The 27,447-nt window shown below is 43.3% G+C and overlaps 1 protein-coding gene across 1 annotated transcript in view; it reads right to left on the reverse strand.

Moving 5' to 3' along the window:
- NEIL3 (nei like DNA glycosylase 3) overlaps positions 1-27,447 on the reverse strand; it is a 73,259-nt gene that overhangs the window by 29,986 nt on the left and 15,826 nt on the right. The window contains exons 2-3 of the mRNA XM_056560567.1: positions 21,012-21,139; positions 19,071-19,205 (exon numbers count right to left, since the gene is read on the reverse strand). Coding sequence (XP_056416542.1) covers positions 19,071-19,205; positions 21,012-21,139 — 263 coding nt within the window. The remainder of the gene's footprint in view (positions 1-19,070; positions 19,206-21,011; positions 21,140-27,447) is intronic.

Genomic DNA, 27,447 nt, shown 5'->3' on the forward strand with positions numbered 1-27,447 from the left:
TTTTTCGCCGCAGCACAAACTCCTAGCGGAAAACTCACCGTAAACCCCTGTCCGTGTGAATGTGCCCTTAAAACACTACACTAACACATAATAAAGGGTAAAACACTACATATACACCCCTTACACTGCCCCCCCCCCAATAAAAATGAAAAACATATCGTACGGCAGCGTTTCCAAAAACGGAGCCTCCAGCTGTTGCAAAACAACAACTCCCAGCATTTCCGAACAGCCACTGATTGTCCAGGCATGCTGGGAGTTTAGCAACAGCTGGAGGCACCCTGTTTGGGAATCACTGGCGTAGAATACCCCTATGCAATCCCTAATTTACTCCTCAAATGCGCATGGAGCTCTCTCACTTCGGAGCCCTGACGTATTTCAAGGAAACACTTTAGGGCCACATATGGGGTATTTCCGTAATCAGGAGAAATTGCACTACAAATTTTGGGGGGCTTTTTCTCCTTTTACCCCTTATGAAAAGGAAAAGTTGGGGGCTACACCAGCCTGTTAGTGTAAAAATTACACTAACATGCTGGTGTTGCCCCATACTTTTTATTTTCACAAGTGGTAAAAGGGAAAAAAAGACACCCCCCCCCCCCCCAAATTTGTAACGCAATTTCTCCTGAGTACGGAAATACCTCATATGTGGGCGTAAAATGCTCTGCGGACGCACAACAAGGCTTAGGAGTGAGAGCACACTATGTACATTTGAGGCCAAAATTGGTGAATTGCACAGAGGTGGCTGATTTTACAGCTGTTCTGGCAAACACAAAAAAATACCCACACATTACCCCATTTTGGAAACTACACCCCTCACGGAATGTAACAAGGGGTATAGTGAGCCTTAACACCCGACAGGTGTTTGAAGAATTTCCATTACAGTTGGATTGGAAAATGAAAAACAAAAAAAAAAATCCAGAAAATGCTGGTGTTACCCTAAATTTTTCATTTTCACATAGGGGCTTCCTAAATGCGACATGCCCCCCAAAAACCATTTCAGCAAAATTTGCTTTCCAAAAGCCAAATGTGACTCCTCCTCTTCTGAGCATTGTAGTTCACCTGCATAGCATTTTACGTTCTAACATGGGGTATTTCCATACTCAGAAGAGATGGGGTTACAAATTTTTGGGGAGCATTTTCTCCCATTACCCTTTGTAAAAATTGTAAATTTGGGAAAAAACTGCACTTAAGTGAAAATTATTTTTTCTTCATTTACACATCGGACTTTAACGATCAGTCGTCAAACACCTGTGGGGTGTTAAGGCTCACTGTACCCCTTGTTACGTGCCTTGAGGGGTGTAGTTTCCAAAATGGTATGCCATGTGGGGGTTTTCTGCTGTTCTGTCACCACAGGGGCTTCCTAAATGTGACATGCCCCCCAAAAACCATTTCAGCAAAATTCACTCTCCTAAATCCCATTGTTGCTCCTTCTCTTCTGAGCCCTCCAGTGCACCTGCCGAACACTTGACATACACATATGAGGTATTTCCTTACTCGAGAGAAATTTGGTTAAAAATTTTCGGGGGCTTTTTCTCCTATTACCCCTTGTACAAATTCTAAAACTGGGTCTAGAAGAACATGAGTGTAAAAAATGAAGATTTTGAATTTTCTCCTTCACTTTGCTGTTATTCCTGTGAAACAGCTAAAGGGTAAACACACTTACTGAATGTCATTTTGAATACTTTGGGGTGTTTAGTTTTTATAATGGGGTCATTTGTGGGGTATTTTAAATATGAAGGGCCTTCAAATCCACTTCAAAACTGAACTGGTCCCTGAAAAATTCCTATTTTGAAAACTTTGTGAAAAATTGGAAAATTGCATATACTGTAGTAGAATATGTCACGAAAAAACACTCTCTGAATCAGAATTAAAAGTAAAAGCATCCTAGAGTTATTAACGCTTAAAGTAACAGTGGTCAGATGTGCAAAAAACACTTGATGAAATTGGGTAGAAGAAACTCCATTTTGTAATTGAAAGACTTCATATTCTCGGTCTAAGTGACTGCATTCTATCATTTTTGTTTTTTCTACATAACTCCTGAATTATGGACTAGAGACGATTGGCGTCTTATCTTCAAGGACGCAGGATGCAGAAACTTTTATCTTTTTCTACCACATATGTGTCCTTGAAACAATGGTTCATTATATTTCAGCTTAAGCTATGTATGTTTGTATCCAAGTTTCTGCTGACTATGCAAATGATTTATGGTTTCCTGTGTTTGTACAATGTAAAGTTTACTGCGCATGCCATATTGAAAATCAAGTACATAAGAAAATACACTTGAGAAGAGGGTCAGACTTGTACTGCCCTCTGTAGAGAAAAGAAAAGAAAGGACCGACGGACGGCGCCTCGTGTATTTACCCTCAATAGATCGGGTGGTGGGTGGGGGGGGCAACCCCACGGGGTTTATAGATGGCCGCTCACCTTGAGATCTATGCAGAAAAAGCATATCACCCACGATATAATCTGGGTACTGTAGTGCGAGTCGCTGCTATGCCGATGGGTTGCAGGAGGAAACAAGTCGTCCTGGGAGTCAATATTAGAAGTAGAGCAGGAAAAAAAAACTCAGGTATGGCACTGCAGACTCTTGTAGACAGATGAGGCGGATGCCAAAGGTAATAGGAAAGTCCTCAGCAGGACATCTTATTTAAAAAAAACAATAAAATGGACAAGATTACGCGTTTTGGGAGGATCCCTCCCTTCCTCAGATCAGGATCGTGATCTGAGGAAGGGAGGGATCCTCCCGAAACGCGTAATCGTCCATTTTATTGTTTTTTTTTTTAATAAAATGTCCTGCTGAAGACTTTCCTATTACCTTTGGCATCCGCCTCATCTGTCTACAAGAGTCTGCAGCGCCATACCTGAGGGTTTTTTCCTGCTCTACTTCTAATATTGTACTGCCCTCGGCTTAGAGACAGCACTTATGTCTGTGTCTTGATTTGAGTGGCAGGGTGGCATTGGGAGGAAAGTAGGGAGACTGCAGCCCCTTAAAAGCCTTCCACCCATTAATTGGGCATCCACCGACAGAAGATGTCTCGACCTTTGGGGTCGAACCTAACAGCTCTGGTACTTAAGGTGAAAATGGACTTGGTCCTTAAGGGGTTAAGGGTAAAAAAAAAAAATGCCACAAAAACAAAAAACTAAACAAAAACAAACAATATATTCTACTGCTGCTGGGTAAGCCTTGAGCTTTTTCTTATGACAGGTACCCTTTAATTCACAGTATAAGCAAGCTCCAAAACTTGCTCTTCCAATACCTCTCCTTTAAAGCTCACCTATAATACCCATCTTTTCCCTCACTACATCGTATAATCAGGTCTTTAGACACAGGAAGAAAATATCTCAATTAAGGTTCCTCCCTATGACCTTTATCAGCATTTATTGAAGAGTTTTCAGGATGGACTAGTTACATTTTAAGGGATCCTCATCCATTTAGTCTTACTGTGGTGCTTCTGTTCTCATTCAAAGACAGGACCCAGAGTGTGATTTTCTACTGATTAGTTCACACATGAAGTGGTTAGCCATCAGGGCATTAAAAAGGGGTACTCTGCCCCTAGACATCTTATCCCCTATCCAAAGGATAGGGGATAAGATGTCTGATCGCGGGGGTCCCGCCGCTGGGGACCCCCGGGATATCGGCTATGACACCCCGCTGTCATCACTGCACAGTATGTAATGATGGGAGATACAGGGGCCGGAGCATCGTGACATCACGGCTCTGCCCCCTTGTGACATCACGTTCCTCCTCCTCAATACAAGTCTATGTGAGGGGTCGTGGCCAGGGCTGTGGAGTCGGTAGATAAATGTTCCGACTCCAACTCCGACTCCGGAGTTTTCTTTGCTTCCGACTCCTCTGTATTAATATGTGAATGTATTTTATACATTCCTTGAAGGAAAGAAAGGCAACATACATGTCATTACCACAGGACTACTGGCTGGGAAGCCAACAGTCTACTGTATTGAACAGTTTGTGTGCTAATCTGCTGGTGAAGATAGGGCAGTGGGAGGATCCAGTAAGGGGCATTTATTATAAAACATGATTTCCCTAGTAGAATCCCATAGTCAAGTTTAAAGGGGTACTCCACCCCTAGACATCTTATCCCCTATCCAAAGGATAGCGGATAAGATGTCAGATCGCTGGGGTCCTGCTGCTGGGGACCCCCGGGATCGCCACTGCGGCACTGCGCTTTCATTACTACACAGAGAGTTCGCTCTGTGCGTAATGATGGGCTATACAGGGGATGGAGCAGCGTGACATCATTGTTCCGCCCCTCGTGACATCACGACCCACCCCCTTAATGCAAGTCTATGGCAGGGGGCGTGACTACCCCCACGCCCCTTCCCATAGACTTGTATTGAGGGGGTAGGCCGTGACATTATGAGGGGCGGAGCCGTGATGTAAAGATGCTCCAGCCCCTGTATAGCCCGTCATTACTCGCTCTGTGCAGTAATGAGCGCGCGGTGCCGCAGCGGTGTTCCCGGGGGTTGCCAGCAGCGGGACCCCGGCGATCTGACATCTTATCCCCTTTCCAATGGATAGGGGATAAGATGTCAGATCACCGGGGTCCCGCTGCTGGGGACCCCCGGGATCGCCGATGCGGCACCGCGCTATTACTGCACAGAGCGAGTTCGCTCTGTGCGTAATGACGAGCGATACAGGGGCCGGAGCATCACTACATCACGGCTCCACCCCTCGTGATGTCTAGGGGCAGAGCCTTAGCTGAATGGCAGCAGTTTTTCCAATGGTTTACAGCTTCAGTCTTGAAATATTGACCCTCCATTCCCTTCACACAAGTGTCTCTAGTCCTGCAAAAAACATATTTCCTTATCAGTGAGAGGCTAGGTTACCCATGGGTTCCCTGTAACAGCAGGACACAACACTATGGAAAGTATAAGTATTGCCGCTCCTAATTGTGCATTGTATGCCAAATTGTGAAGAAGCATGCTTTTCATGTTCTTAAATGTCACTTAACGTGTTCGTTTTGCGGTTACATGAGGCACTGCATGCATTGATCTTTATTCTTATAGTAGAGAATTCATTAATTATAACTTTTTGTGAATTGGGACATTTAAACTTGCTTTTTATTTTTATTTATTCCAATCTAAATTTAGTAGGAGTCTGAGTCTGTGCATTGTTTGCCGACTCCAGGTACCCAAAATTTTGTCTGACTCCGACTCCACAGCCCTGGCCGTGGCGGACAGCAACACATTGTAACACCAATGAGTCACGACAACAACAGAAAAGGGAAAATGGCTAAGTGGGCCCAATTTGGACATTTCCACTTAGGGGTGTACTCACATTTGCTACCATAGTTTATAAATTAATGGCTTTAATGTGTTTTTTTCTTTTTAAGAGACAGCAATATTAATCCCTTAAGGACCAGGCCCATTTTGGCCTTAAGGACCAGACCAATTTTATTTTTGCATTTTTGTTTTTTCCTCCTAGCCTTCTAAAGATCATAACTCTCTTATATATTTCCATCCACAGACCCATATGAGGGCTTGTTTTTTGCATCATGAATTGTACTTTGTAATTACATCACTTATTTTACTATAAAATTTACGCTTTTGCTTTGGGACCTATTCTCCTTTGTGGAGATCTTAACTTGGCCCTTTTCCCCACCGTTGACACTACATCTGGCCGTTCCTCTATCCCCCATAGCAAGCTCCGTGCGCTGAGGCAAAAACTACATACATTGCAATTAACCGACGTGTGGAGAGCCTTACACCCCCAGGGCAGAGACTATACTTTCTAGTCCCACCCCTGTCAATCCTACAGCCGGATTGATTATATTTTCTGCTCCCATTTCCTGCTTCCAACATTCCGTTCTGCAGAAATAGGAGTAGTCACTCTTTCAGACCATGCCACTGTCCTAGGTAACTTTGTGCTTCCTTCTTTAGTCAAACCCCAGGCTTCATGGAGATTAAATGAATCGCTCTTGCTCGACGCCCTGTGTCTACAGGATCTTCAAGAGACGTCCAATAATTTTAAGATCGATCACTTAAATGACCCCTCTCCTCCTCTGGTGCAATGGGAGACCCTTAAGTGTGTCTTGAGAGGTGTGCTCATCAAGCATGGGGCAAGACTGAAAAAGGCTGCATCGGCTAAAGCTACGCAGCTTTTTCAACGTCTCCACATCCTCGAAACGCAACACAAGAAATCACAGCAAGATGTGATTTACTGGGACCTTATAAAAGTCAGTCATGACCTTCTAGAACTCATCAACAATAAGCATCGATATTATAAACAGGTCACGGGTAAACATTTTTATGAGTGGGGAAATAAATCAGGTAGGCTCCTAGCGAATGCCTTGAGAAATAAGAGATCCACATTGTTTGTCCCTGCCATTCAGCCCCGGACGGGTCCGGTCACACATCTCACCCCAAACATACTAGACGCATTTAGACGCTACTACATTGACTTTTATAATTTGCCTAAACCTCCCTCATTGTCCCCTGGAGCTCACTCCCCACCCTTATTATCCCTGTCGCAATACATGGCTGATACCTCTCTCCCGACCCTTTCCTCGGACACCATTGAAGCACTTGAGAGACCATTCTCCCTGGAGGAACTGGACCTAGCTATTTCCTCTCTACCGACGGGCAAGAGTCCTGGCCCGGATGGCTATACGGCGAAATTTTTCAAGGTCCTCAAAGATGTCGTATCGCCACCTATACTTTCTGCTTTCAATGATGTCTCAGGTAACACCCAACTGCCCAGCTCTTTCTTTCGGGCATTTATTACAGTTATACCTAAAGTGGGAAAGGACCCCCTCCTATGCCCCAGCTATAGGCCCATATCATTGATTAATACTGATGCTAAGCTATATGCCAAACTCATTGCAAATAGGTTGGCACCCCATATGCCCTCCCTTGTCCATCCGGATCAAGTGGGCTTCATCCGCGGGAGAGAGGCAAGAGATAACACTTTACGAACATTCTCCATGGTGCATTGTGCCCGGCAGCTGCAAATCCCTCTGTTCTTGCTCTCTCTCGACGCGGAGAAGGCCTTTGACCGGGTGGACTGGGAGTTTCTAGCGGCCACCCTAACCCAGATTGGCCTGGGCCCGGTGATGCGCCATAGGATAATGGCTCTCTACACTAACCCCCAAGCCCAGATCAGGCTAAATGGCTGTCTATCAGATATGTTTGACATTTATAATGGGACGAGACAGGGTTGCCCTTTATCCCCCCTCTCATATGTTCTATGCATGGAACATCTATTGGTAGATATCCGTCAGAACCCTGACATCAAGGGCCTTGCCCTGCCTCCTTCCCATTTTAAGTGTTCGGCGTTCGCTGACTACATTCTCCTCTACCTATCCTCCCCCGTTACTACTCTGCCGTCCCTCGTGGCAACGCTTCGTCGCTTCTCCAATTATAGTAACTACAAGCTAAACCCCACGAAAAGTGAAGCTCTGAATATTACTCTCCAGCCCCGAACACTGGCCCTACTTAAGACCCTTTATCCATTTAAATGGCAGACGACATCCCTAAAATACTTGGGTGTCCAGGTCCCGTCAGATCTGTCCCACACTTTCCGGCTCAATTTTCCCCCTCTCCTGCACTCATTGAGATCAGACTTGGCAAGATGGGAACGTAGGGACTTCTCATGGTTGGGTAGAATCAGTATCTTTAAAATGAACGCTTTACCGCGACTTCTATATCTGTTTTCTGGCATCCCCACCCATGTTCCCCGGTCCTTTTTCCAGGAGGTCTCAGCATTGCAGTCGAAGTTTGTTTGGTCTCATCGACGTCCCAGGATAGCTAGAAGTGTCTTGTATAGTCGGAAGGCGGAGGGCGGCCTGGCCATGCCCGACTGTCTCTCTTATTACCTCTCGGCAGTCCTCACACGACTGCTTGATTGTTGCCATAGCCGCAATGAAAAGCAGTGGGTGGCTCTAGAGAGTAGGGTCAGTGGAGTTGACCCCTTGTCAATACTGTGGCTGGTCGATACGCCCCCCGCCTTTCGCAAACCAGGGAATGTCACTCCGATATTAAATTCCATATTTCGGGCTCATTCCTCGTATCTGAAGAAACTGAACCTATACTCCCCAGGTGGCCCGCTCACACCACTCTTTGGGAACCCAGCATTCCCCCCGGCACTGAACTCGCGTACATTCCTTACATACTCCAGAGACATGGGAACGTCTTTTCACTCCCTCATGACAGATGTGGGATTGAAATCTCTTTCTGACATCACAGAGGGGACTCCCTGCTCTACACTCCATATATTCCGATACAATCAGCTAAAACATTTTTACACCTCCCATAATCGCGCACTTGCGCTGCATCATCCGCTCACAAAATTTGAGTCTCTATGTGTGTCCTCCTCTTCAATATCGCACGCTGTTAGTACTGTCTACGGCCTTATTTTAGACACATACGCACTGCAGCCACTGCCCTTCCGATCTGCCTGGGAAGCTGAGATTCAGGAAAGTATCCCAGATGAACACTGGAATCGAGCTCTGACCCTCTGCCACAAATCCTCCATCTCCAGCAAAGCCCAGGAAACTAACTATAAGATTCTTACCAGGTGGTATAGAGTGCCCACCCTGTTGTCCCGCATCTACCCGTCCGTTCCAGACATCTGTTGGAGATGTGGACAACAGGGAGGGACAATGTCGCACATATGGCTCACATGCCCTGTCTTAGACTCCTTTTGGTCCCAGCTATTGGAAGCTATCACCCGCCTGATCTCACTCCCTATCACTAAATCCCTGAACGCCACATTGCTGTCTGTGCTCCCCTATCCTGCACCCCGCTACCCCACTAAATTGGCACACTTCCTATTGATCGCAGCCAGAACGGTTATACCCCGCCTCTGGAAGTCCTCTTCCACTCCTACGTTCTTGTCCTGGCTGACCGAGGTATCCCACATATGTCGCATGGAGGAACTTCTGGCGGATTCCAGAAGACACCTAAATCAGTTTCACACCACCTGGTCCCCATGGCTGACATATATGGCCTCACCTGACTTTAGAACCCAACATCTGGAAGGCACTGACTCTACAGCCCCTACACCCACATGCCCTTGACATTCTCTCCATCTCGTTCAATCACACTCACTTATCTACACATGACTTCCTTCTCCGGTGGTGTCGCCCCAGCTCACGAGGTAAGATCTACTTTGCCTGTACATTTTCCTTCCTTCTTTCTCCGCCTTTCCTCCCCCCCTTTTTTCTTTTTCTTTCCTCCCTTTGTTTTCCTATTTCTCTACTTTACATATGTGTCGAATTGTTTATATAGCATATGATTGTGCGGTTGCTTAATGCTACCTTACATTTAACAACAGATCTATGTGACATAACCTTGGTTGCATTAAGTGGGTATTGACTGTATTCTTGTCAGCCATTCTATCGTTTGTGTTGAATGTCATTTGAGCGTTCTCATTACTTTTAGTACTACTGACTTATCGACATGATCATAATGCTATAGTTCCCTGCAGACTTTCTGTATGTATTGTATTGGAAAAATATTTCAATAAACACTTACTGTTGAAAAAAAAAAAAAATCTTAATCCTTTCAATAATTATGAGCTGCTAAAGTGGAGTTGTTGTTTAGTGTCTGGTAACAGTGTTCTCTGCTGACATCTCGGCTTGTCTCGGGAACTGCACAGAGTAGAATAGGTTTGCTATGGGGATTTGCTTCTAAACTGGGCGGTTCCTGAGACACGTGTCATCAGAGAGCACTTAGAAAAGAACAACTCAACTTCAGAAGCTCATAAGTACTAAAAGGATGAATATTTTTTAATAGAAGTAATTTACAAATCTGTTTAACTTTCTGGAGCCAGTTGATATATCAAAATAAGTTTTTTCCTGGATAACCCCTTTAAACATGGTTATACATTCTGTGCACTCACTACTTTACATTGTATGTAACCCAACTGAACATTTTTGAGAACACTAAAAAGGGGTATGCCTACTTAATCATTCTACGCGAAACACTTACCTTACCCCTATCCCCACCCCCAGAGCATTCCCATTCTCCACTACTTGTCTCCAAACGAGATTAAGAGAAAGAGTGGCTCACTAAGCCAATCAATGGCTGCAGCGATGTTCCATCTCATACAGTGATTGGCTGAGTAGGTAGGTCCTGCTCAGGCTCCTTGTCTCGGAAGCTGAGAGAAGCATTGTGCAATGGGTGATTGGAAGTCTCTGAAACAGCAGTTACTGGGGACTATGGTAGGTTAGTATCACTTGTTTAAATTTTTTACGAAAAAAATAATATATATATATATATATATATATATATATATATATATATATATATATATATATATATATATATATATATATATATTGTGGCAGTGTGGCATTGCTATCTCTGCAGAATGCTCCACCTGTGGCCTGATTAATGAGGTATCAGGAAGGGAAAGTGTGTTTAAAAGGAAAAGAAACAGAATAGGTGGGGCTCTCCCTGGGTAACAGCACATCGCTGTAGGGGGGAGACACACGGACCCTGTTGAGGAAACACACAGCGAACTGTGAGCAGTCCAAGAAGTGAAGAAGTGGTGTGAACTGTGAGTAACAGGTTGCAGGGGCACATGTTTTATGCTGGCTGAGGGTAGCTCACCAGATAGTAGTCAGGGCATGCTGATATGTGTAGTCAGTGACCAGACGGTCTAGGACTTTGGTTTGTTCCTGAGTTATGTTTTGTTTTACCTGCAACCTGTCTAAATAAAGCTGGCAAGGTGCCAGGCTTGCATGAATAACCGTTGTCTGTGGGTTTATTGAGTGGAAACGTGTCCCGTTGCAGTGTCCAGGACGATCCCGGAGCTAATCCCCAAGGAGGAATCCTTACAATTGGTGTCGGATGCGGGCAAACTCAATAACTAAACCCCAAGGCCGAAGCCCGGGGTGTAAACCCCTATTGCTTACCCCTTAAAAATTAACTTTTATTGATATTTATTAAAATATAATTCCCACAACAAAAACGATTAAAACTGACAACCATGTGATCCAAATATGTCAGTGGGTGCATCTATAGGATCAATGTCCTCTCAGGTACTAGGTAGCCCTGCAGTGGCTGCCTGTTAAGGGGATCACTCTGGTGTCGCTTAAAACATAAACACAATTGCCGCCTCTACATGTTTCGCCGCCTCCGCGGCTTTCTCAAGAGGCAATGGTGGCAATGGCAGCTGCCAAAATGGCGGAGGGGGTATATATAACCCATCCCTCTGATGTCATCAATATGGGCCCAGTCATGTTCTCCAATGTAATCCATTGTAACACATTGCCGCTCGGGCAACCAATAAAATGTAACTTGTAATCAACGCCATCTGTATGCGAAAATAATTCACCAATGCGGGACCTGAATTACCTGATCCGACGGTCCCACGTCATACTCCGTCATCAATTGATGTCAGCACTTACTACCGACATCATCAGGATGCGCGGCGCATGTCAGAAGCCGTCTACGGAGAACTTCAAACATCCGCCGGTCTGCTGGAATCAGCTGCGCCTGCGCCAATGTCTCCCCAGATATTCGCCGCGCATGCGCTAAAACTTAGAAAAGAACAGTGACTTGATGCTCTCTCATAGTTAGCAAAAACATGATTCTAAGTGCCCTAAATCAAACCCCTGCCTAGTATATAAGATACATACGACCAGCTCTTAAGAGTACCAATATATAGCTGTCAAGAGGGCAAAAGGAGAGAAGGGGGAGGAGGGGGAACATATAATCATTTATCTCACCGTTTAGTCACCTTGTTACAATATAGTCATTTGTCTCATCATTTAGTAACCTTGTTACAATGTTCCCATTCAAGAGGTGAATTAACAGAATACAGCGGGGTTGGTGAAAAGAAGGGAGAAATAGAGGAGTGGGGTATATAGTCATTTCACATTAGGCATATAACCTCCTTCTAATGTGCCAACTTGGAACACAATAAGTAGCGCAATAAGAATTCCAACTATTCCTCAAAGAATAGGGACTGACAAACAAAAAGGGGAGGGTTTATGACGGGACTACCGATACGAAATAAAATAGAATTATTTTTATTTTTATTAGGTCAGTTGCCAGCCGGCTGCTACCAAAAATTAGTAAATATAATTTGGGGAAATTGATAATATGCACTTGTTTGAAAACATTTTTTTTATTATTTTATAAAAAAGCTGCGAAAGAAAAACCTTCATTCAGGCCCAACGGTGACTGACTACGTAGTCGCCAAATCCATCTCGCCTCTTCTTGTAAGAGGCGAGTGTCTATGTTACCTTTCCGGGGTCCTAATTTTAATTGGCAAAGACCAGCAAATTTAAGATCCTCCAATCTCCCATTATGTGTTGCGAGCATGTGCCTCGCCAAGGGGGTATCCTTACCCGTTCTAATATTGCTTAAGTGTTGTGAGATCCTCTTCCTTAGTTCTTGGGTTGTTTTTCCCACATAGATTTTGGGACATGTGCATTTAGCCACATAGATGACATTATGTGAGCTACAGTTGATGAACTGCCTAATTTGATAGGTTCGCTCATCTACCGGATTAATTATTTCTTTAGTCTTGTGAACATGACGACATAGGTTACAGTGGCCACAGGTATACATACCCACTGTCCTAGTTTGTAGCCAACTTTCCTTATTGGCTGTAGTTCTGAGATGACTATGTACCAATTGATCTTTGAGGTTAGGGCCTTTGCGGAATGTCACGCTCGGAGTCTTGCCTATGACTGGCAAGAGATCCATGTCTCTTGCCAGTAAATGCCAATGTCGTTTAAGGACAGCCATAACTTGATCTGTATGGCCATCGTAAGTGCCAATGCATCTGACTTTTTTAGAGGTATCGACTACCCTTGTTTCTGTTAGTAGTCGATTCCTTTCTGAGTGACAAGCTCTGTAATAGGCTCTCTTCAGATGCTTAAATAAAAATAATTCTATTTTATTTCGTATCGGTAGTCCCGTCATAAACCCTCCCCTTTTTGTTTAATGTCAGTCCCTATTCTTTGAGGAATAGTTGGAATTCTTATCGCGCTACTTATTGTGTTCCAAGTTGGCACATTAGAAGGAGGTTATATGCCTAATGTGAAATGACTATATACCCCACTCCTCTATTTCTCCCTTCTTTTCACCAACCCCGCTGTATTCTGTTAATTCACCTCTTGAATGGGAACATTGTAACAAGGTTACTAAATGATGAGACAAATGACTATATTGTAACAAGGTGACTAAACGGTGAGATAAATGATTATATGTTCCCCCTCCTCCCCCTTCTCTCCTTTTGCCCTCTTGACAGCTATATATTGGTACTCTTAAGAGCTGGTCGTATGTATCTTATATACTAGGCAGGGGTTTGATTTAGGGCACTTAGAATCATGTTTTTGCTAACTATGAGAGAGCATCAAGTCACTGTTCTTTTCTAAGTTTTAGCGCATGCGCGGCGAATATCTGGGGAGACATTGGCGCAGACCAGCAGACCGGCGGATGTTTGAAGTTCTCCGTAGACGGCTTCTGACATGCGCCGCGCATCCTGATGATGTCGGTAGTAAGTGCTGACATCAATTGATGACGGAGTAGGACGTGGGACCGTCGGATCAGGTAATTCAGGTCCCGCATTGGTGAATTATTTTCGCATACAGATGGCGTTGATTACAAGTTACATTTTATTGGTTGCCCGAGCGGCAATGTGTGTTACAATGGATTACATTGGAGAACATGACTGGGCCCATATTGATGACATCAGAGGGATGGGTTATATATACCCCCTCCGCCATTTTGGCAGCTGCCATTGCCACCATTGCCTCTTGAGAAAGCCGCGGAGGCGGCGAAACATGTAGAGGCGGCAATTGTGTTTATGTTTTAAGCGACACCAGAGTGATCCCCTTAACAGGCAGCCACTGCAGGGCTACCTAGTACCTGAGAGGACATTGATCCTATAGATGCACCCACTGACATATTTGGATCACATGGTTGTCAGTTTTAATCGTTTTTGTTGTGGGAATTATATTTTAATAAATATCAATAAAAGTTAATTTTTAAGGGGTAAGCAATAGGGGTTTACACCCCGGGCTTCGGCCTTGGGGTTTAGTTATTGAGTCTGATTTTGGCCCCTTACTACCCTAGGGCATTTTTTCCATATGGATGCGGGCAAACACGTTGCTATGAGCAACCAGTGGTAGAGTTGCAGTGAAGTTGTTGCCAAGAGAAAATAATCGTGCATGTTGCAAGTGGGAACTCTTTCTCAGAGAGGAGACAGTGGGACGAGCCCAGCTGTGGAGTACAAGAGCAGGACTGAGCCTGTGGTGAAGTTGTTGCTAAGGGCAACAGATCGCACCAAGCGAGTGGGTGCTCTTTCTCAAGTAAGGAGACAGGTGGACGGGCCACCTGCAGAGTGCAGATTACGTTTTGAGACTGTGTATAAAGGTGTTGCTAGGGGCAACGGAAAATTTTGTTGGCAAGCGGCTGACATTTCGGCAGAGGACTGTGCTGTGTTTGCAAGGTTTGAAGTGTTGCAAGATGGATGTCCTGATAAGTGCTTTGTTGCAGACGGCTGCAGCACAAGAGGAAGCAAGCTTTGCAGAGTTTGAAAGGATTGCTACACATGAGGCATGGCCCAAGACGCACTGGGGAAACTTTGTGTATGGATTCATTGGAGGAGAGGCCCAAAAAGTTCATTGTGAACTGGATCCAAAGATCTTACGGGACTATGAGAAAGTCAAGACAGAGATCCTGACTCAAGTGGGAGCAAGCCAAGCTGCAAGACTACAGTGTGCACTGCAGCCTAACAGTGATGCTGGGTTTAAGGTTGCAGAGCTACTTAAAGAGCAAGTGGAGCGATGTTCTGCAGCAGAGAAGCTGGTGAGAGGTGTCCAGCGCCAGCCCTTAACCGATTGGACGGCAAGAGATTCTGGTAAGACTGTTCCAGGGGTTATGGGGGCCCTGTTTAGAGACTATGAGACTGTACATAAGAATGATGGGACTGTGCATAAAAATGCTGAGGCGGAGGGTGGTGTTTCCCTAGTTGTCTGTGTGAACAGTGTTCAAGGTGGTACCAACCTATGTCCAGTTGCAAAATCATGTGAGGGTGGGGAACGCCTCATGAAGACTGATGAGACTGTTCACACTGTGCAGATCGGATTGAAAAAATTTGGTGAACAGAAAATGTTAAATGCAGGACTGGGAGAAAATGTAACTAAACACACTTTGCCTGAGTTAGGTCCTAGTGCTATGAACTGTCCTGTAAATTTTGAACATGTGGAATCTGATAATGTTTTTGTTGAAAACTTATGTTGATGTGTTCAGATGTAATGTATACTGCTGCCACCTCTGACAGGACAAAAGAAAACCTGTGTGAGCTGGAAATGGAAGGTAAAAAGATGACAGTTTTGTTAGACCCTAGATGTGTAATAAGTCTGGTAAAGTCCAGCAGCAGAAAGCCAGACCCCGCTATCATGTCTATTTGGTGTTATAAAATGGTTAATGTCTGTATTTCTACTCACTATGGTACTATAGGTCACAAGGTTGCAATAGAGCCCTCCTTGGAGTATGATGTAGTACTGGGGACGGATTTTCAATTTTTTCAGCAATTATGGGAAGACTGTCAGGTGACTAGAGCAGGTACACCTGATATGCCCACAACACTTGACTTGCACCACACACTAGTGGAGAGTTACTCAGCAGAGGCTGAGGACGGGGAGTGTCAGCAGTCACTAGATATATGTCAGATAGGGGTCTGTCAGACTGCTGGGGGAGCTGAAGACCAGACCGTGAGTCAAGTCCAAGAGGATCCAGCGACTCAAGTGACAAGTGTGCCTCTGACTGAAACAGAATCTTCAGTGAAACCAGAAACGTATCAGGTACAGGAACATGGGTTGAGCCCAAGGTGGGCCTAAAGTTGCGCTGTCACCTGGAAGAAGTGAATGAGACTGGAAAAGAGGAAGCTATGCTGAACCTTGTGAATAAAGATGAGCCAAAAGGGGAGTTGAAATTGCGCGGTCATCTGGAAGAGGTGACTGGAAAAGAAGCTACAGAGATGTCTGTGGATAATGCAGAAGTACTGAAGAGAGTATATGTGGAGCTGGGTGCTGCGCTTACGGTCACAGACAGAGTCCTGAGTGAAGGAGATGTCACGTCTGGACCAGAGATGGATCGTGACCAGGAAGGTCGAACCACTGGACCAGATGTTGTTGCAGACCCAGGAGCCCTAGACCTTTCTGCTGGGCAGCAGAGAGACAGTGTTGAAGTGAAAGAGAAGTCTGCCAGTGAGCAGAGAGACAGTCCAGAGAGACTGTCCAGGAACTACCCTGAAGCCCAAGTGGCCAAGACCCTTGAAAAGGGGGAGACTACTCCTAAAGGTGGAGAAGAGTCTGAAAGAGTTGGCTTGAAGGAAGAGACAGGCCAAGGACAAGTGACTGTCAGAGGACAAGAGAATGTCTCAAGGTCCAGCAGCGAGAGTAAGGAGACCGCTGTAAGTAAGAGATCTCGGAAAAATCGCGCTGGTCTTGGTAAAAAAAAGGGAGCAGATCCAGATCCTTGAAGAAACCTTACAGATGGTTTCTGCTAAATTGTCTCAAAAGGAAGAAGTAGTTCATCACCTGACAGATGAGAAAGAAAAACGCTTGCAGACTTGAAGAACGAACAGGAAGCGAAGCTTCAGCTGCAGAAAGATATGGAGCTCCACAAAAGTGAGTTTGCGGCTCTGCAGGAGGAACTGTCCCGCTCCCAGGGTCTTATGACCAGCAAGGAGAGAGAATTGGAGATTCTGGCCAAGCAGATCTCATTCAAGGATGAAGAAGTGAATGTCCTGTGTGGGGCATATCTGGCTCTACAAAGTGATCATAAGGCTAGGTTGGCAGCCATGGAAGAGCTGGAGAAGGAGAAAGTGGTAATGGCTCATAAGGTGCAGAGCCTGGAGGCGCAGAACGAAACGCACATTAAGTCTTGCGCAGCTGCCTTGGATTCACTGGGTACTCCGCTCTCTGAACAAGAGGCTCAGCTAAAAGTCTATGAGCAGAAAGTGTCCAAGATGGCGCAACTGAATAAAGACAATGAGCAGATGAGAGAACAACTGCTGTCCCTGGAGGATACTGTCAAAAACTTGACAGAATTGCTGGAAAGTGAGAAGAAGAACTCTGCTAAGCTCAAGAGTGAGCAGCAGAAATGTTTAAAGCTGGAAGGGAACATGAAGGTCCTAAAAGAAAATAGAGACCAAGCTATAGTAGAACTGGCTAACGAGAGGTTAAAAGTGTCTCAGATGGAAACTGAGGCCAAAGCCACAGCCGTCCGTGTAAAAGAAGAAAAACTGCTTGTGGGGCAAAAGCTACTGGAGACAGGGATGCTTTCTCTAAAAAAGGCGGAGTCTGAACAATGGACGCAAGAAACAGTAGAGTCTGAAGACCATGAGAAGAAGCCATATGAAAGGTTCTCTGAAGCTGAGACTGAGGTGAAACCATATGGGAAGTCCTCTGAAGCTGAGACTGAGGTGAAACCATATGGGAAGTCCTCTGAAGCTGAGACTGAGGTGAAACCATATGGGAAGTCCTCTGAAGCTGCAGAGATATTGACATTGGATGGTGAAAATTCTGAGGCAGAGAAGTTCTCTGAGGTAGAAGTTAAAACAGAGATAACTGCAGAATCTGCAAGTAAAGTCAGTGACACATCTGAAGGTGCAGGTGAAAAACTGCCTAAAGGAGCCAAGAGTTGTCAGCCTAAAAATGAGCCTGTGAAGGTTGGTGTCCCGAAAGAACTGGATAATAAGAAACCAGAGTCCTTAAAAAGAGGTCACTGTGATAGAAGACTGGGTCGTGGTAGAATCCCTGAGAGGCGCTGGATTAGTTCCAGAAAACATCAGAAGAAAGTCCGCAGAAGTAGAATTTGGAGAAGAGTCCGTCTCAAGGAGAAGATGGACAAGTGCATTAAAGGGAAGCCTCCTGAAATTGTGGAGGATGACTTAGAAGACCTGCAAATGGGTGATACAGGCTCGGTTGGCCACCAGCAAAGTTCGGGCAATGGTCATACCAGTGACAGAAGAAGACAAAGGCCTGGAGCATCTGCCTTGTCCGCACCTAGTGTCCAGAGCACTGCACAGACCAAGATGAAGAACCTGGTGTGGGAAAGGTGTGACATGAATGGAGCTTTTTACAAGGAATTTGTCAAAGGTGACCAAAAGTCTTGTGCTCGGTGGCTGATGAAAGTGCGAATGAAAGAAGGGTGCACCATTGAAGTGGTGCAGATAAAATCTACTGATGAAGGAAGCCAAGTGCCTCAAAACCTGTTGGATGTAGTTGTTCAAGGAAAAGGAAAGGCAGTTGGACTCTGCCTTTTGAATACAAGTGCTCCTTCCCGGTGGTCTGAACAGAGGGGGGGGGGGGGGGGGGGATATGTGGCAGTGTGGCAAGGAAAGGGTGTATTTCCCTTGCTACCTCTGCAGAAAGCTCCACCTGTGGCCTGATTAATGAGGTATCAGGAAGGGAAAGTGTGTTTAAAAGGAAAAGAAACAGAATAGTTGGGGCTCTCCCTTGGTAACAGCATGTCGCTGTAGGGGGAGACACACAGCGAACTGTGAGCAGTCCAAGAAGTGAAGAAGTGGTGTGAACTGTGAGTAACAGGTTGCAGGGGCACATGTTTTATGCTGGCTGAGGGTAGCTCACCAGATAGTAGTCAGGGCATGCTAATATATGTAGTCAGTGACCAGACAGTCTAGATTTATTGAGTGGAAACGTGTCCCGTGGCAGTGTCCAGGACGATCCCGGAGCTAAACCCCAAGGAGGAATCCTTACAATATATATATACACACACACACACACAAAACAAAATTATTATTGTGCAGGACTACCCTTTAAACCCATTCCACACAAGCAAAAAGTACACATACGGTCCTGCTGTGAAGTAAATACCATAAAGCAGCATGCAAGCTGTAACCTCAACTGTGGATGTGTAACCCCTTAGATGCCACAGTAAATATTGTCCGAGCATTCAAACATTAAACATACAACTACAAAAAAAATTAAAAAAATTGTTGCATCATAAAAGGCCAGAACTGTCTGTGGCATTAAGGGGTTAAAAAAAAGTGAACAACAACCTTTGTCCATGTCCTCTTACCCACAGAGCTATTAGAATAGTTGACAAAGCCAAAGCTCTACCTGACGTCTACTGTGGAGTCAAAGAAGCAAATCAAGTCCTTGGTGAGCTGCACTTCCAAAGCCGCTGGAGCTCCACGTCTATCCTTTTTCTCTGCTGGATTAATGCGCATTGATCCATTCATTCCAAAATGGACTCTACAATGTAACAACAGGACATTGTTTAAGTGTGATTATAGCTGCAAGCAACATAGGGAAAAAGTACAAGCAGTAGATAAAACAGCGGCCCGTTCATCAGCTGGTCATTTTCTTGGCACTAGGCACATGGGTTAAGTTACCTAACATTTTATATATGTCTCCTGTAGATAATGATAAAGTCAATTATTTCCACAGAAGTTGAATTTATAGGTTGCTGCAGATCTAGAAGTTCAGCGAGTCCTGTAAACTGCAGAGGTGAAGTTAAAAGGCACTTGAACAAACCATTAAATGCATTGCACCTATTCCTGTATAGTTGTAATAAAAACAACAAGGTATTGGTGTTTGTGTTTGCTCAAACCTGTGAATTATTTACTATTAAATTATCTAGTTTTGTTGATCTTTAAATATTTATCCAAGGTCATTTTGCAGACGCTCAGATACATGTTTTTCAAGGCTGTTTGTTTGTTTTACAAAATAAAGGTGAAACCGAAGGCTGCTCTGCCGCAATAAGCAATATATCACATGGAGTGGAGATGAACGGTGACCTGGACGACGTATTTGTCACTAGCAGCCACTGCTTGAAACATATTCACTTACCAATAGATCATTGCTTACATGTTTTCACTGTGCTCACAGATCTTTGCAGTTATTAACCAATGAGTTTCACAAGAATACTAATAACAGGTGTGCTATGTGTGAACACAAGTCTAAGACATTCATGAAATCTAGGCTCCATTACTGTGCTGTCAATCAGCACCAAGTGAACGCCTATGTGGACGTCTATGGGAATGAGTTGAGATTGAGTGACAGACGAGTAGTGAGAGTCCTAAGATCCGCTGCGATATTGAGTTACAGCCGGGTAAAGTACGTAGCAGTGTACACCTCACTACTTAGCTGTCATTCAAACCAGATTCATTCACATAGAATCTAATGCAGCGAATGAGGCAGTAAAGCATGCTGCTGGGCGCTTCACAGGGTTATAACTTGCAATCGCAACGGGTCTCAGGACCGAGCCTGGTGCAACCTAAACTTTTGACATGTCAAAAATTCTTCCAACTGACAATTACGCTTTACAGGTACAGGCAGTTTCCAGATATTCTGGATTTTCAGATAGTCATAAAAAGTTAATAAAACTAACTTAGCAACAGTAGAGAACCATTGGGAAGAAATGGCAGATGTCAAAAGCAAATGGTAACTATGAAACTGCAGTCTAATGCATCATGTTATAAAGCCGGGGAAGCTAAAGAGATTGATGTAAAGTGTGCGAAAAAAGCTTCACTTTGAATTGTGATTCTGACTGAAATCCCTAGTCGACGGTCTCACTCCAAGATTGACAGTTTCCTTCATATAAGTATGCGTACAGAGATACCTGTCAATCACTAAGTGACACTGCTGATTATGATCATATATAAAAGGGGTATTCTGGAGCAAAAGAAAAAAAAAGTGATACCACCTACCCCAGTCCCCCACAGCTAATGTTATAGCTGCTTCCAGTCCTCTACTGCTCATCTCTTCTCCCAAGACAAGAGGTCAGAGAAGGCCCTACCTGAAATTACTGGATGGGACACTTGCAGGGGACCAAAAGGAGCTGCAAGGAACCAAGGTAAGTATCACTTTTTGCACAATATCACAGTATAACCCCAATATTCAACCCCATACAACCCATAGTAACAGATGGTGTTAACTGCACTACTTTCTAAATTTAGATTTTGGATGCACATGGCCATAAAGATGAAATTTCCATGAATTCACAATCCTAATAAAATAGATTCTAAATAGATAAAAGAAAAACATTAAGTATCTTACCGTAATGATTTCAGCCCAAAGTATATAAACAGTTCTTTTCCTAAAGTTGCCACTCCAGTAAAGGTGCATGATACCAAAGACTGGAGAGCACTCTGTTTTGGACAAGGTGCTGCATCTCTCGCTGGTTTCTATGAGTGAAGTGCAGAGGAAAAAAAAATTAAAAAAAAGAGAGAAAAAAAAATGTTTCTGAAATTCAAAACAAAGTATTGTTTTTGCTCTTCAAATGATGTACATGAGTTTAAGGCTGCATTCACACCACATTTGGGGCATACGACATCTGACAGGGGAATTTCAAAACCTCCCTGCCAGACCCGTGCCGTATTCTACTCATTTCAGTGAGGCAACAGAAGTTAGCTATAGGCTCTGATCGTTTCATTTTCTCTGTGTATTCAGTATTTAAAGCAAACTGAAAATAGCGGTCTGCTGCGCTTTATAGTCCAGATCAAAAACTAGATTCAGTGGGAAAGTGAGCTGACTAGAGCCATTAGCCGACTCCTGTCACCTCAATGAAATAAATGGAGTACAGCACGGGTCCAGCAGGGATACAGCACAAAGCGGTTTTTGAAATTGCACTGCCGGATCTGGCTGCCGTAAGCCCCAAACATAATGTGAATGCAGCCTTACCGGGCCTGAAATCTTCAACAATTACATTTCTAGCTAGTAAATGTTATACAAGACAAGTTGTGTACTGTACAGTCTACACATGAATTACACAAACTGCAGGAGAGGAGACATTCATGCAGATTGCAGGTGACTGAAGTGAACAGTTCCTGGTTTACATTTGTTACTCTGACCATTTGCTCCCTACTACAGAGGGCCATGCCCAGTGTGAAGGGGCATATCAATGTGTATGTAGCCCATTGCAACTAGATATAAAGACAGTGACATGACAGTGGTTGTATGACATGACCATGCAAAGTCACGTGATTCAAAACGCGTTGAGTATGTTGCATATTATATATATATATATATATATATATATATATATACACACACACACACACACATATACATACATACACACACACACACACACACACATATCCATATTTATCATTGCCAGAGAACCCTAAACATCCTTTTCCTGTGCCATTACAGAGGAAACTCTTTCTAGGATCTTTCTGCATGTTGGTGAGCTGTTTTTTTTTTTTTTTTTACCAGAAAACTGAACCCAGACCTGCAATACCAGTATGTCTAGTAGGAGGTAAAAAGGTTGCATTGCTCATATTTGTACACTGTGATCAAATCGCCCTAAGATGTCTTTTCTCTAGACTAAATAATCCCAACCTTGATAACCTGTCCTGGTACTGTAATCCTCCCATACCATTACTTATGTTTGTGAAAAGAAGTCCAGCTCACCCCGCCATGGACAGGTGGAGCACAGATTCAGGTGCTGGATGGCACCAGCGTGGCAAATGGAAAAAAGGTAGATCGGATTCAGCTCTTGTGCAAATAAAAGACTGTTTATTCCAACATGACAACACAGGAACACCAGTAGGTAACCAATTAATCAGGTAGGTAATTAAATTATCTTTGTTATCCTCCCCTGCAGTATAGCCATGTCTTTCTTATATACAGGTGCCCAAAATTGGATACAATACCCCATATGCGGTCTTACTAATTTATACAGAAGCAAAACCTGTTCCTGTCACTAGCTTCTATGTCTCTCTTGATACCATGACTTTGTAAGCAGCTGCCTGGCACTGGTCACTAAAGTTGAGTTTACTGTCCTCCAGTACCCCCCAAGTCCTTTTTAGTACAAGTTTTACCCAATCTCTTATTATTTAGCACAATTGAACATTTTGTTTTTACGGCCAAATTGAATAACCTTTCAAATACAGAAATTCAATAAGCTAAATGGTTGGATTCTTGGGAGTTGGACTCTCGCAGATCAGATTAGACAGGATAGGGATTAAAAAAAAATAATAATAATCCTAGAAATCCTGCATCTGAACATAGGACTCAGGGCTAAGGGCTCATACACATGGCTGTATTACGGCTGTACTTTGTAAGCAGCAATAACAGGGCTGCACAGAATGGCACTCCCATGTTATAGAGTTTGAATATTGGTAGAAATGATGATTATGTTTATGATTGGTAGGATCCTCCCTCTTCTAAGTTTCTGGCTATGTTCACACAGTTTTCGTGCCATCTTTCGAACTGAAAAAGGCTCTAAATCAGCTGTTTTGTGAACACAAAAACCACATTATTTTTTACTAAATAGTTCTATTGAATTCAGCAACAAAACAGTTGTTTGTTCACACATATATTCCTTTTATGAGCATAATTTTTTATGGCTGTAAAATAAAGCACAAGGTCCCAAAACTTAAACAGCTAAAGGTTCAAAATGAGAGCCCCAAAAGTGCTATGCGGACATAGCTTTCCCTGCACAGCAGTGCTCTCAGCCACCCAGCTAGACAGAACTGCAGGTGGCCCCATTCATTTGAAAAACCAGCACTGTGTATCGGTGGTACGGGTCCCAGATTCCAGACTTTCCCAAAAGTGATCATAAAGTGATTCAAGGCATATGGCTATTCACACTGCAGAATTTCTGTGCGGAATTCCACAGAAAAATTTCTTCGGAAATTCTGCCAAAATTTAAAGGGGTACTCCGGTGGAAGACTTTTTTTTTTTTTTTTTTTTTTTAAATCAACTGATGCCAGAAAGTTAAAACGGATTTGTAAATGACTTATTTAAAAAAAATCTTAATCCTTCCAGTACTTACTAGCGGCTGTATGCTACAGAGGAAATTATTTTCTTTTTGGATTTCTTTTCGGTAATGACCAGAGTGCTCTCAGCTGACACCTCTGTCCATTTTAGGAACTGTCCTGAGCAGCATAGGATTTTCTACTTCTCTGGACAGTTCCTGACATGGACAGAGGTGTCAGCAGATAGCACAGTGGTTGTGACAGAAAATAAATCCAAAAAGAAAAGAATTTCTTCTGTAGTATACAGCTGCTAATAACTACTGAAAGGATTAAGATTTTTAAATAGAAATTTACAAATCTGTTTAACTTTCTGGCATCAGTTGATTTACAAAAAAATAAAAAATAAAAAGTGTTCCACTGTAGTACCCCTTTAACCCCTAATGGACAAAGCCCATTTTCACCTTAAGGACCAGGCCAATTTTAATTTTTGCGTTTGTTTTTTCCTCCTCGCCTTCTAAAATCCATAACTCATTTATATTTCTATTACAGACCCATATAAGGGCTTGTTTTTTTCGTGACTAATTTTACTTTTTAATGAAACCTCTGATTTTACCATAAAAAGTATGGCAAACCCCCTCAAAAAAAATTTTAGGGAGGAAATTTAAATGAAAACCACAATTTTGAGCATTTTTTAGGGTTTTGTTTTCACACTATACATTTTACGGTAAAAATGACATGTGTTCTTTATTCTGTGTGTCAATACGATTATAATGATACCCATGGCTAGATACTTTTATATTTTTGTACCACTTAAAAAAAAATCTAACACTTTTTGTACAAAATCAGTAATCTAAAATCGCCCTATTTTTACCACCTATAACTTAAATTTTTCCGTATATAGGGCGGTATGAGGGCTCATTTTTTTTGCGCCTTCATCTGTACTTTTTATCGATACCACATTTGCATATATAAAATTTAGATATTTTTTTATACATTTTTATTTTTTAATAAAATTTGACAAAAAAGCTGCATTTTTGGACTTTAATTTTTTACATTTACGCGATTCACCGTACGGGATAATTAAAATTATATTTTGATAGTACGGACATTTACACACACGGTGATTCCAAATATGTTTAGAAAAAAAAAATACGCTTTTTGGGGGTAAAATGGGAAAAACTGACAATTTTCATTTTTATTGGGGGGAGGGGATTTTTCACTTTTTTTTACTTTTACATTTTTCAACTTTTATTTTACACTTTTTATGATCCCATAGGGGACTATCAATAGCAATCCTTTAATTGCTAATACTGTTCAGTGCTATGTATAGGACAAAGCACTGATCAGTATTATCGGTCATCTTCTGCTCTGGTCTGCTCGATCGCAGACCAGAGCAGAAGACCCCGGGAGACGTCCGGAGCCAGGCGAGGGGACCTCCGGCCACCATGCTGGATGATCGGATCGCCGCGGCAGTGCTGCAGGCGATCCGATCATCCATTCAAAGTATTGATCACAGCATCTGAGGGGTTAATGGCGGACATCCGCGCGATCGCGGATGTCGGCCATTACGGCCGGGTCCCCGGCTGCCACTAGTAGCCGGAACCTGTCGTGTATGACGCGAGCACCACTCCAATGCTCACGGTGATACACAGGACGTAAATGTAAGTCCTGGTGCGGGAAGTCCCACTTGTCGCTGAAAAGTCACTTTTGATAAATTCAGCACCAATGCATTTTTCTGCCTAAAATAGACTAGAATACATCATGTTCTAAAGCAAAAGTCGCAGAAAAGTCGCACATATTTAGACGGGAAATACTAGTATAAATGCTTTTATAAATATCCCCCAATATGTCTACTTTATGTTTGCATCATAATGTTGACATGTTTTTACTTTTGAAAGACATCAGAGGGCTTCAAAGTTCATCAGCAATTAGAATTTTTCAGGGACCAGTTCAGTATTGAAGTGAATTTGAAGGGCCTTCATATTAGAAATACCCCACAGATGGCCCCATTATAAAAACTGCACCCCCCAAAATTAAAAAGTATATTCAGTAAGTGTGTTAACCATTTAGGTGTTTCACAGAAATAGCAGTGCGGTGAAGGAGAAAATTCAAAATCTTCATTTTTTTGACACTCGCATGTTCTTGTAGACCCAAAAAAAAAAAAAAAAAAAAACACACATGGCATACCATTTTGGAAACTACACCCCTCAAGGAATGTAACAAGCAGAACAGTGAGCCTTAGCACCCCACAGGTGTTTGTTTGATAAATGTTCATTAAAGTGGGATGTGAAAAGGAATAATTTGATTTTTTACACTAAAATTTTTCATTTTCACAAGTGGTAACAGGAGAAAATGTCAATGTAAATTTGTAAATACATTTCTTTGGAGTAAGGACATACCTCATATCTGGACGTAAACAGCTCTGCGGGAGCACATCAGGTCTCAGAAGAGCAGGAGCTCAGTCAGGGGCCTTGAGCATTTACATAGCTGTATTATGGAGCCAGAACAGTGGGACCCTCCCCCCTCAAGGAGCGTTACATGGGGTAAATTACTAAAATGGGGTACAGTGGGACGTAAAATGATAAAACAGGTTATGTTCCCAGAATGATGACCCAGAGCATAGCCAAAAATAAAAAGTATGCCCATTCTGGGAATGCCCATTCCGGGAATGTGATGTGTGTGGCCGTCCCTAACCTGTTGCCTCAAATTCGCACCCCTCTCTGGAGGAGAGAGAGCACTGCACATTTGATTGACTCAGTGACCCATGACCCATTTTTGGAGAAAAAAAAAAATACCCCCAGAGGTCTTATTTTTTTTCTTTTTTAAATAAGAGTTTTTTTGGTCATTTTAGTGGTTTATGGGGTTAAGGGGGTTCTCCACCAAAAGGGGATTTTAGTACGTACCTGCCTGGCAGACAGTAATGGACATGCTTAGGAAGGATCTGCGCTTGTCTTGGGGCTAAATGGCTATGTTGTGAGATTACTATAATACAGTGGCTAGCTTTTTGTGAACTGGTATTTCCTGTTTGACTTTTCTTTTTTTGCCTACAAATCTCACAATTCCATTTTCCTCCCTCCCACACCTCAGCCACCCCACTCATTGAAACATAAATCAGCTGCATCCAGTCTAAAGACCTGTGGTTTTTAATCAGGGTGCCTACAGCTGTTGCATTAGTTTCAGATTGATCTCTCTCCCGCCAAGCGATCGCTCCACCCATTGAAGCAGACAGGCTCCCCGTCATCAGCTGACTAGTGAGTCAGGTCTCGGCCGCATTGCAACCTGGGAAAACTCTGAGACAACAGTCATTTTGTATGCTGTTAAAAATAAATATTGGAGTGAAAATCACATAAGAATTGTGAGAAAACCGTCACACACAGGTACAGACACTATATTATGAACTACACTAACTTTGCAACCCCTGTAGCATAGTAAAAAAAAATCCTGGAATACCCCTTTAAAATTTTATTAAAAATCACACACCGTTATAAAAAAAAAAAAAAAAAATTGTGGTTCATCGGGTCACGCGACCCATATGACCGGAATCACTGCAGATCACCTACATTGGGGGGGATCTCAGGACCCCCCTCTGCGTTGTCACGGGATGCCTGCTGAATTATTTCAGTAGGCATCCCGGTGTGATCCCTGCCCTGCGGGAACGGAAATTCCCACGGGTGAACAGGTATGTCCTTGGTCCTTGTCAAAGTGCAAAAAAAAAAGCATAGCTGTCACCATGTGTGTCATTCATCTTTCACAGACTCCTGAATGTCTCATCAACTTCTTTGTCATTC

The sequence above is a fragment of the Hyla sarda genome, chromosome 1 (genome assembly GCF_029499605.1).
Source record: "Hyla sarda isolate aHylSar1 chromosome 1, aHylSar1.hap1, whole genome shotgun sequence".
Lineage (NCBI taxonomy): Eukaryota > Metazoa > Chordata > Amphibia > Anura > Hylidae > Hyla > Hyla sarda.